The 12,398-nt window shown below is 42.0% G+C and overlaps 1 protein-coding gene across 1 annotated transcript; it reads right to left on the bottom strand.

The window, feature by feature from the left end:
• Positions 1-722: 722 nt before the first annotated feature.
• On the bottom strand, positions 723-1,502 carry LRRC3B (leucine rich repeat containing 3B). Its single transcript, XM_062496356.1, has one exon. The coding sequence runs from the start codon at positions 1,500-1,502 to the stop codon at positions 723-725; it is 780 nt and encodes a 259-aa protein (XP_062352340.1).
• Between the last annotated feature and the right edge of the window lie 10,896 nt (positions 1,503-12,398).

Below are 12,398 nucleotides of genomic sequence, written 5' to 3'. Positions count from 1 at the left end.
AGCTCATGCAAGGCAGTGGGTGTAAAATGAAAACCACCCCATGCCCCTGGCTTACCTCTCTTCAACATCCTGAGGTGTAGCTCCTCCAGGTTGCCTCCTCCGCAGCACTTCTGAAATCCCTCCAAGAGGTTAAGCAAGCATCAGCCTCTTACACTCAAACTGAGGGCACTCTGCTCTGCCCACACTGTGCCCCTTTCCCACTGTGGCAGGCAGCCCACAAAACGGGCTACCATTCACCAGCTGCTCACCCTGCACCCATGGGTGACATGTGCCCCTTTGGGACTCCACAGTCCTGGACCTCTCACAGCCCACTTCATCATCGCTCCTCTCTTCTAACTCACGAGCACTGAACAAGCCAAGACTGCTCTGGCACCAGACAGGTTTCTGATCAATAAATTACTCTACTTTACATGGTTCAAATTTAAACTTTTATTTGGTTTTTAAATTAAAAAAATAAATTTCGTTATTAAATAGTGGAATGGGTCTAAACTAATGTTTACATATTAATTCACTTGCTTTAGGATATCACCAGAGAAATAATTGAAGTTTACCACCCGGACAAAACTTTCTGTTAGAAAGCTCAACAGTGGCATAATTCAGTTAAACAGGAAAAGAAGCCCCAAAAGTCTTAGTGTTTACAATGAACGTTAGAAGTAAACCTCTGGTTTTAGTGCCATCCATCTCTAGCTTCCATCACAAAGGCAGTCATCGTATTCAGAATACTATACCACAGTGCTAATGTCATCGGCTTCATCTGGTTTCTTTTGCCTGCTTGGCAGGGATTTCAAGTACTCAAGGTGCCTCCTTGCATCCTCCTGGTTCTGTCGGACGTAATAAACCACATAGGAGATCACCATGGTGAACCAGCCAAACATGGTGACCAGCATGGCGTAGTCAGTAGTCTTTTTAGGGAGGTTGCAGAGGTCGGCGTCATTGGCAGCGTTGAGGAAGGGTCTCCCCGCATGCTCGTCCAGCACAGAGGTCTTGCAGATGACGTTGTTGGCCGTCTCATGGTTGGAGGCCATGCTCCGCAGCACCTGCTGCAGCGTGCAGTCACAGTGCCAGGGGTTGTTGGCAATTCTGGCCCTGGCCTTCAGGTTGTTGAAAGCGTTTTTGTGCACGCTTTTAATCCGGTTGTCGGACAAATCCAGAGTCTGCAAGGTTTCTGCCACCCCTTTAAAGGCATGTTCATCTATAAACTCAATCCCATTTTTTGATAAATTGAGGACTCTCAATTGGTGCAAGTCCTTAAAAATTTCGTTGGGGATAGATGTTATCTGATTGGAGTCCAAATAAAGTAAGACTGTTTCTGGAGGAAGATCTCTGGGTATTTCCTTGAGGTTTGCATTGCTACAGCTGACATTCAGACCTCCGGAGTGGGAACAAAGGCAGCCTTTTGGGCACATACTGGCAGAATGAAAGCACAGTATCATGAGGACAAAACTTTGTAAGAGCAGACACATGGAGAGGGAACGAGTTAACCACAGGTCTACCAAATGCATGCTGGGCTGTCAGCATAATCACACGACCATTTCTCATTCAGCCAACAGGGTGGGAAAAGGATCGGCAAAGCTGAAACGTGGCTTCATTCTCTTCGGCGGGATTAGCAAAAACTTGTTACTAACACACGGGCTTCCTCATGGTCAATACGCTTCTTAGAAGCATGCCTACAGAGAAGAAAGAAAGAAAGTTCTTTATACCATAAACTCCAATCCTGACTTTGTTTTCATTTAAAAAGTAGAAATAAAAATATGTTGAAGGGAAATGCCACACAAAATAAATGATCTATTATCTTAAGCAACTCCTATGAGCATTTTTCTGATTTTAGTGCATAAATCCCCAGGACATTTTTAAGAGGACAGACCACACTTACTACAAATTGCAAAGGTTTGGTCTTTAATACTTATCACAGAAGGTACTGGCTTGTTTTTATCACAGACACTTCTAAAACAGCTATAAAACTAATTGGCATTTTCCCTTGCTGAAGTAGAAGATGCATCGATAGGAGCTAAGACTTGTATCTCCAGTAAAATTGACAGTTTAAGTGAGGAATCTGTGGTGGTTAATGTGAATTTATCTCAAAATAATTAATGCTATTTTAAGTCCAAATCAAAGTACTTCAGCAAGGAAATAGTTTTACTATATCAAGGAACAAAAATCAGGTAAAGCTGCTGCAAAACATCACAATCACCCACCATCTCCTTATTTGTCTCCCTCTCATTCTCTTTTGCTTTAGAATTCTGGATTTCTGGTACCTTCCATCTTTTTGTGAGACCCACCAACATAATTTCTACTTCCAGTTTTTTAAAAAATTTTCTTTTCATGTAACAAAAAGAAATGGAAAATCACCAAAAACTCACATACCCCACCCTCTGAAACAAGTAAAACCGACAAAACCTTTATCAAGCCAAACACTGAAATATCTTGTTCATGGCATGCAATTTGCTAATAGGACATATGAAAAATACTGTTTCTGCTTCTCCCCTCTCAAGATGGCTTTTAAATAGCAAACATCCGGAAGTTTTTCTTTTTCCCCTTTAACTGGAACACAAATACAGAAGTCTGAAATGCTGACCTATATAGTCTGAAAGACAACCCTTCCCCCCTTCCCCCCCCCCCCCATTATGGTAAACTATGAATTTCTAACAACAACAGGTCCATTTGTTTTCACGTACATGCTCTCTGTCTTTGTAGCAGCTTGGATACGTGTAGCCTTCAGGCTGTATTTACATATAAATGAATTATGCTTTTTTTCTAAATCCACGCTGTAGCCCACTGAACAAGAAAATCCCTGCAAGGAGGATATGTGTGATTTTACACAAAAAAGAAGAAATTCCATTGCAAGCACATTTTTGCTTGCAGAACTGACATAACAACTGCAGTTGCTGACACATTGCAGTAATATGGATCAGATGTGTCAAGCATAACTTCAAACTCATAGCTTAAGTTCAATTTAACCCTTTTTGCTGAGGCCAAGCATGTCAGTATCCCTACAGGAAAAGAAAAATAAAACAACCCAAATCAATCTTAACAGCATGTACATTACTTGTGATTACTCCATGGCTCAAGAATGGCAAAAGCTCAGCATATTCTCAGTGCATCTACTGGAGAGTGTAGCGTATCATCACTAAGCTTTAATTTACGTATTGTTCAAATCAGTGAGTACCCAAGAACCTAAACAGAAAGCTTACACTTGTATTCCATAAAACTTCTACTCTAAAGTTAAAAATAAATGTAATTGTTAGCAGTGAGAAATTGTGAAGTTAACCCTGGAAATGTGAAACTGTTTAGAAGAGAACTAAGCAAGCATGAAAAACCTCCCTTTGAGGAGAGAGAGGCGAGGTAGGACCTCCCAAGTCAAAGAAATCCTTCACGACCTCTGTGGAAAAAACAGGGTTTACGTGAAAGAGCCCTAGTGCAGTGGGTGCCTCCTTCCCATTTCTCCCTTTGGCTCTTTGGTCACTGCACTGCCCGCTCTTCAGACCAGACAGAAATCTGCTACCTAAGGAGATAAGCTCCAGAGGTTGTTTTTTTCCCAGCCTGCCCAAAAGCACTAAGTATTTGCTAAAATGTGCAGCCCATTTGGAGGCCAAGCTGGAGCTGGCAGCTGCTGCCCCTGGCACTCAGAGCTGGCAATCTGCTGCTCCCTCCAGCAGCCCTGGGTGTTGTGGCAGGACAGCCTGTCCCCTGGAAAAACAGCCACCTATTGTGTTTTCCCTTCATGTTCACATGTCTCACTACCGTGCTGCTGCACCAGAAGAGTGGTCCAGCTCATCACCACAGAACGAGCATCATCTCATCACCTACTGCTTGTATGCAGTGGCTTCCCACCACTGGCTCTTGAGTCCTACTGCAGGAAGAGACTGGGGGAAAAAGCAAAGACCTGGGTGCTTCATTTTACAGAATTACAAAAATGATACTGTTTTCATCAGAGTGTGACAAATATCAAATTTGCTTCATTACAGGCTAAAAACACCCAGTCAACCTGGAAATACTGTGTGGACACTGCTAAGTCCTCCACAGTAGTGTTACACCACCAAAGAGCATGTATCAAAGAGGCCTCAAGCACCAACGACAATGTAGAACATCCTCATCCCACTGAAGACAAATGAAACCATTTAATGTATTAATGTGTTTAGAGTGGAAGAAGTAGAGTCATTACAGACTAAGCAGGATAGTGTTTAATGAAGCAGTGCCTCTTCTAAGGGCCTAACTAAGTAAATTAATATAGAGAGGAAAAAACTCGCGATGTTTTAGGTTGATAGATAGAACAAATACAAGTTTATCCTGCAATTAACAACCCAGTCAACTTCTGAATAAGAACAAAGCTCAGCAAATTCCCAGTAAATTAACCAGAAGAAACACAGTGGGACTGAGCTTCAGTCAAAGAGTAAACAGAGTTTTGTTTGCTTCAGAGAAACCAAAGGGATAGCTGAGGTTTAGGTTTCAACAATAAACTTAGAGCCATAACTTTCTTTATATCTAGTGACTGAAAGAGAGAGGGGAGGGGAGGGGAGGGGAGGGGAGGGGAGGGGAGGGGAGGGGAGGGGAGGGGAGGGGAGGGGAGGGGAGGGGAGAGGAGAGGAGAGGAGAGGAGAGGAGAGGAGAGGAGAGGAGAGGAGAGGAGAGGAGAGGAGAGGAGAGGAGAGGAGAGGAGAGGAGAGGAGAGGAGAGGAGAGGAGAGGAGAGGAGAGGAGAGGAGAGGAGAGGAGAGGAGAGGAGAGGAGAGGAGAGGAGAGGAGAGGAGAGGAGAGGAGAGGAGAGGAGAGGAGAGGAGAGGAGAGGAGAGGAGAGGAGAGGAGAGGAGAGGAGAGGAGAGGAGAGGAGAGGAGAGGAGAGGAGAGGAGAGGAGAGGAGAGGAGAGGAGAGGAGAGGAGAGGAGAGGAGAGGAGAGGAGAGGAGAGGAGAGGAGAGGAGAGGAGAGGAGAGGAGAGGAGAGGAGAGGAGAGGAGAGGAGAGGAGAGGAGAGGAGAGGAGAGGAGAGGAGAGGAGAGGAGAGGAGAGGAGAGGAGAGGAGAGGAGAGGAGAGGAGAGACTTACACATTTGTAAGGCCAATAGGAAGATCTGTGACTAATTTCTTCTTACTTGGAACACAATAAAAAGAAGGCGAGAGAAGGTCAAAGTTGGAACAAACACAAGAGAGATATACCAGAAGAAACACTAATGACCACAGACAAAGGGATGAAAGACACAGAATTAAAATAAATAAAATCATTAATTATAAATCTGCAAATAAAGAAAAAAAATAAAAAGTGAATGAAGGCACAGGGAAATTACAGCAATACCAGAAGCACTTGTAGCAGTGTGGTATAAAAAGGCTTTTTGTCCACATTTCTAAAATACAAGTACAAACATAGAATACCTAACACCAAGTCAAATATTGCAGGGGAATAATACTACAGACAGAAGATTGCACAGAAGAGTTCCTTACAGCCTTGCAATTTAAAAAGGTTTCCAAGCTCTTCTCAAGCTCCCCCAAGACCATTCACTCAGTGCTAACGTCCAACAACATAGGAGAATGTACAAATCTTGAAATCCTCTGGGAAAGCACACTGCTTTTAATACACAGTGAGATTTCTACTGAGCTTCAGGTCTCAGGTACTTGCAAGTGTTTATCTTTACTGCAAACAAGGTGCAGTGACCATATCTTAGCTCCTGAATGATTATCTATTTGAATAATAACTTCTCCCCACAAGAAACTAGTGATGTGAAGAAGCATTAGTGCCTCCAACTACCGACATGGAAAAATGCCCCACAGACTCAACAAAGTCACACAGAAAGTCCAGGACAAGACTGCCTGCAATTTTAATTTATGGTGTTTTGTCTTCAGAGAAAGATATAGAAGGATAGGAAATCCTATAGCTGTCACACAGAACAGCTGAAAAATGACACAGGCTTAGATGTTTTGCTGTTTTGGGCAATATTAAGAAAACAGAAGATGCATAAAAAACAATCAATCATATAGTTTAGTTAAAGGTGTCTGACTAGGGGAAGGGGTTCCTACTATGGTGTTGAGACTTCCAGAGTCCACATGGCAGCTTTGGTGATCACCCGAGTACTCACACATCCCCTGCCTCCATAAAAGAGAATAGATCAGTTACCAAATCCTTGCACTTGAGGGCCAGCCACTGCTCTCAGAGGACTCAAAAGCAGAGAGTACAACGAACCTTGAGAGGCATTCTGCCCATAGTATTTTGAACACACCTGCAGACACAACCCCCTCAGCTCTCAGGTGAAATCAGTGGAGCCACTTGCTGACTACACTCTTCCTGCAAATTTCTGTCTTTCTGATGTGAGAGAGGGAATTACTCTGTATTTGTTCAGCAGATGCCCTCTCCACACATTGTGTATCTACATTTTAGTAGAGTCCTTCAAAAATTACTTTCTAGCATTACAAAAATTACCTGTGACAGCAAAATATATTTGTTCAAGTTGTTCCAGTAGGACAGCACTTCTACTTGGAATTTCATCCGAGTTCTCAGACAGTGTCAGGTGAACTCCCAAACATTTCTGTTCAGGAAAAATCAAGACCATTACTCTTCTCCTGACAGCTCTTCATCAAACAAGATCTCACATGATAAAGACAAAACCATGACCTAACGTATTTAATACAGGATCACAGAGGTACACACCAACACAAGAGCCCCCCAGACTCACACACAGCATCCTCACTCGTTTTGTCTGCTTGTCAAACACTGATGGGAAGAATAAGCAGTAGCCCTCTGCTCACAGTACCACAGTGACCTTCACCAGATCACCGTGTAAGGACTGTAAGGACTACTCAGTCACAAGAGACACAGGAGACTTTAATTTTTGTTGTTATAATTCACAAACAAGCAAAAATGGGAAAATGGAAAAAGATCTCATCCTAAAAGCATCTGCATTCCATAAGCTGACAAGCACAGGCATTGTGCAGAACACACCCTCCCAGCAATAACAACTGGATAAATATCGCAGATATTTTGGAAAATGTTATTTTGCACTTTCTTTGGGGTACAGTATCATGAAATGCCAAGGAAAAAAAACCCTGAAAGTGCTGTGGCATCAAGCTGCAGCTGAAACACAGTCCTGAAAGTGAGAGCATAGCTGGCAGTCACCTATAGAGTTTTATGCAGCTTTTAGGGTCAGAAAGTTTAGTTACAAAGGGTTTTCAGTGCTGATCTCCTATGTCAAGTGGTACTTCCATCTCATGCACAATCACTTGTGCAGATCCTGTAAGCTAAATTATGCCTTCACTGGCATTTGAGCAACTACACCAACCTCCACAGTTGGGGCTGCACAGCACAGGCATTTCACTGGGAAGGAAATGCAGTGATAGCAACTCCATTTTCCTTATCAATAATGTAAGGTACTACAATAATTTCTCCTCTTCAAAGCTGGGCCTGATGACGAAAAAAATTGCATCTATTACTCCAGTAATGTCAAAGGGGTCACAGCTAGCTACTAATGATCAGCACACACAGTTTGTACTTAAGGTTATTGAAGGCACCATGATTAGAAAGGAATTTAGTGTTACTGTAGCTGATGTGCTCAAACCAGCAGGCAAGACCAGAACAGGGAAAAGGAAGAAGCCAAGGGATCAACCACAGGGGGTGAGCTGTTGGCTGCATCATGACTGTACTCAGTCTGTCTGGTCTGTCACTTTTCAACCACCAGAAAAACTGGAAAAAATTATGTACAACCCAGCTTCCCAAGAATATGGATCGTAAGGACTGATGCACAGTTCACCTGCCTAGGCTTTCCATGCTTCTGAGGATATACAGCTGTAAAGATTAAGTGACTTTGCTACTCACTTTAGGCACAGTACCCAGAGAAGCCTTCATTTATAAATGGATCCCAAATGGCACTGCAGAGCTCCACACTCCTTGGGATCAGACAGTCCACAAAAAGCATCACTGTGTCCTCAGCTAATACTATAGGTATCCCTGAGAACAACTGCAAGCCCTCCACAACAGAGATGCACTGCACATGTCAGGGTGCCTCCCATCCTCCTCTCATACAGCCCATTCAACTCACATATGAACCTAGAGACAGCTCCTATTTCTGTGGGCAGCTCTACTGCCTTCAAAAGAAGCTCTCAATTCCCAGTAAGTCCTCAAGAGAACCCTGAAAAAGAGCTCAACTTTTCAAGCCTAGTCTAAGTAAAGTCCTACACCTCAGAGTAACAACTTTCTTGTGTGCCAGCATTGGAATTTTGACACGGAATTAGAAAAGTCCAGAAACTAAGACTCCTACAGGACTCTTTTTTTAGACATCTTTAAAGCAAACTTGCACTTTGAATAAATATTAAAATTTTGTAACTAAAAATCCATAAAATGGAGCACTTAAAAAGATCATTATTTTAACTGACTTCCAGAAAATTACTGAGATGCTTTATAGTTTTGGAAGACCTAACAATATTATAACATTTTTTCCTCCTTTAAGATAACAACTATGTTGCTTTATAAAAAAGATGCTCATTGATAAATCTAGTTTTCTATTCAAGCAGGTCTTTGCCATATTGAATATTTTTGGGTTACATTGAGTTTAGCAAATTAACCATTGAAATAGAAAATATTCCCTTTTCTAATACATTGTTTCCCATGAGTTCTGCTTCCTGTAATGCCAGTCTGCTTGTCACAAAACACACACACACCCTCACCTTGCTATCCCCCATCCACAGAGCTGTGTTTTATGACTTTGTACTCTTCTTTTCTTCCCCGTTGTCATAAAAAGCCATATACTACTTTATCTCTAAAAATATTACCTTGTAATTAGTACTGATGAGACAGTCATAAAATGGAGATTATAGACTAAAATTAACAGGTGATTATCCAGCCTGAAAAGTCCAGTTTGCTAGAGGACTCAAGGACAGGACAATTTTACCCAAACCCAAAGAGAAAGACTTGCCACCACTACTCCCAAACAGTTGCTAATGGTATATTTAGGAAGAGTTAAAACAGAGAAGGCATTTGGAGAAAGAACTATTTATATACATCTTACCTTTACTAAACCTTACTCTGCTGGTAACCACAGACTTCCCAATAAGCTGCACACTGGGCCAGCTTTGAGAGCAGCTGAGCCTCTGGAGGCCAGCAGAGTCTGTGCACATTGGGCAAAAATCTTCACAAAATCCTGTCTGGCTCCACCAACATCTGCAGGCTAAATCAGCCCACTAATTTTAAAAACACAAGAAGATCGAGGCAAAAATAAGAAGTTGCATCAGGGTTTATTTACATTCCCATGGATGTGTGATAAAACAACACCATAGCAATGTGACTGACTGACTGAGCAGGTACTGAGCTGGAAAGTGATGATACCTGCAAGCTGGAGCTGGATGGGAGCAGCAGGACCCAATGGAGAAGGCAGCAGCCACTTCTGACCCCTGTGCTGTCTGTGCACTATACAACAACAAATTGCACGGTAAAATGACCAAATGAATTCCTCCAAACAAACAATAAAATCCTTTAAAACAATGCCACCTGTGTGCTGTGAGCACACCACAGTGAAGGGCAACCTCACCAGCTGCACAGACGGATTGCGCGTCAGGCAACACAACCCTCTCCATGGCTCCAGGACAACATGAGCAAATTCCACTTAGCAGATGAAACAGGAACCTGGTTTGGATTCCCAGGACAACCTGTGCCTTTCACGCATCTCCCCCTGTCACTCCTCAAACATGGAGGCCTGGCTGCCTCACAGCTCAGCAGCCACCCTGAAGGTAGGCAGTTAGGATGCTACGAAGCACCAAACCAGAGAAATTCCAGGAGCTGCTTTCAAGGTGCCAGGTCATTTAAATTCCCAGATGAAAGTCTCCAGCAGTGGAAGAGTTTCAGGATTTCAGAATACGGCAGCATGAAAAATCCTAAAGCAGTAGAAAGAGAACTTAATAGAAGCCAATGGCAAATGAGGTGGGAAAAAAGGGGCGGAAAAGATCGCTGATTCTATGAATAATTGAAACATCATGATTAATCAGTGTGAGGCTGAACTTAAACTACATAATGGATTCATTATCTAATGAAACAGCAAATGTACTCAAACTATAATATTCTCCCCTAGGACAGGGCTCAGAATTCCAGTCGACATTTTGTTCCCAAAAACCTTCCAGTATAGGCATCTATATATAACTGCAAGCCTTTTCCAGTTGTAGAAGCAAAGTGAGTAGGTAAAGGTTTATAGATCCTGAGCTATGAATGCCCTCCCTTACCTGTCAGAGAGTAATAAAATGGTTGAGGAAAGCCAAATGAACATTTTAAGCTATAATTACTTTCTGATGGTGAGATCGCTGAATGTATCACTCCTTATTACAGATTAACATCTTAATTATACTGTGTGGGCAAATGAATCAGCACTTTAAAACTGATGGGTTGGGTTCATGTTAAAAAATGTATTTGACTTCTTTCCCTTTTCATGTCAAGTCAGAAATTATTTCATAATAATTTCTCAGCTGATAAATAATTGTGTGAAGCTTAGCAGATATAGTAACAGACTGATGACAAAAAATATCACCAGTCATCTCCTAGCTTTCCTATGGAGCTTTCCTCTTGGAAGTCTTCTGTGGCAACACATTTCTTGGAATGAAATTTGGTAACTTGCTGAAAATTAAAGAAACAACTGTTGGGGATGCTGTTAGAGCTCATTCTTTTGAGCTTAACAAAGACTGAGTCACTGGCTTTTTAGAAGGTATTCAGTGATGCCTACTTTTCCTTGTTATCTCCTGCATCCTCTTCATCTGTTGTAGACTACAAACGGCTCCTGTCCCTTCCCTGAGCAACATACCCTGATGGGAAATATAAACAGCATTTTGTATGCACACCTATGCCATTTGAAAAAGAAAATGTTACATACACTTGCAGTGCATAGGTAGTGGCAACATAAAGCAAGTTAAAAATGAAAGGCACAAGATGTAAAATACATCACAATCTTTAACATAATTTATCACTATATTTGGAAGAAATTGCCTTGACAACCTATGGAAGAAAGGAACAAAGGCTCAAGATATGACAAATATGCTCAGCAAACACATCTTCAAAAACATTTTTGTACCACTATATAAGTACATGAAGAACCACATTACAAATGCTAAAGGAACATGCTCCAACACACACAAATGACTACTTGTGAAGAGTTCTCCAAAGCTTCATCATTTTTTTCTAGATTATTAGTGTGCATTAGGGTAAAAAACATTTTTAAGAGTTAGGGATTATATTCTACCAAGTCTCAGTGACATTTTCTGAGAAAACATCAACAACCATTCTACTTGGCAAGAAAATCCTTTCCAGTTGCAGCTGAGTCAATCCTCCACATGATCTGTAGTAGAAAAAAAATACTCTAAAAGCTTAAAATAACCTGAAGTGGAAATACTTCATCTTCCTTGGGTAAAGAAATCCACACTGAAGTCTTTTCTAAAGTCTGGTTATGCAGAGAATACCTAGGAGCCTTTCATGAATAAGCAATGCTGTAGGTTTTTCAAGAAATCTGATATAACCCAATGGAAAATGTTTTCATCATAAGATGTCAATTTCACAATATTCCTATTTATTTTTCTCTCATATTATAAAATAACCTGATAAAAATGAAACAGACAAATGCCCAGTTGGAGCCATACTCTTTCCAGTAGCTAATGATGGATGCTTCTTCAACTTAATTAGGCAGAATCTATCAGATCAGAGAAAATCTCGTCTTGATCTCAAGATAATTACACTGATTACTTCAATGATTACCAGCATAATCAGTGGCAAGTCTTGCAATTTAATCTTGATAAACTGCATCTGGTGACTGCAGATGGTGTCCTTGCCCAGCTGAAAATCTCATTCTATTTTTGCAAAGTGCAAATCTACCCCCTGGTAACAAAACTGTGTTATCAGAAACTTAAGAAACTTTAAGGAACCACCTTGCAAAGATAAGCAAGAGTCAGACCACCTAGAGACCTTTCTTCCACTTTTAAGGGTCTTTACTGGGCTCTGTGTACTGTGATCTTGAGGCTCATTTGAGGTTCACCCAAATGCTCCTGCAATTTAGTAGAAGACAGAAGTTGTAATTAGGCTGGGGAGGCTGTGCTGGTAATAAAGTCAGCAGGCAGAAACAGGCGTGCAAACCTGGAGGGACCGCTCAGAGAGGAACATGCTGGTGTCTCTGCAAAGCTGCCATTAGGTACCCAAAGCAGCAGCAAGACAGCTGCTGGCAGCAGACACTACCTGGGCACCAGGGAATCCTGCAGGAGAGGTGCTGCAGGCTCCGAAGCACAACAGGGAGAAAGAGAGCAAAGCAGAGAATGGCTGAAAGCTGCTTTTTCCAGCTGACCCTCTGTCACAGATCAGGTTCCCAGGAACTACAATGGGTCACCACAGATGAAACCATTTATTGGATTAGACAGCTCAACAGGAAATACAGATGTGAGCAGAAGCAGTGCCACAGT

The sequence above is a fragment of the Cinclus cinclus genome, chromosome 1 (assembly GCF_963662255.1).
Source record: "Cinclus cinclus chromosome 1, bCinCin1.1, whole genome shotgun sequence".
Taxonomy (NCBI): domain Eukaryota; kingdom Metazoa; phylum Chordata; class Aves; order Passeriformes; family Cinclidae; genus Cinclus; species Cinclus cinclus.
This window is presented reverse-complemented; position numbering and strand designations above follow the sequence as displayed.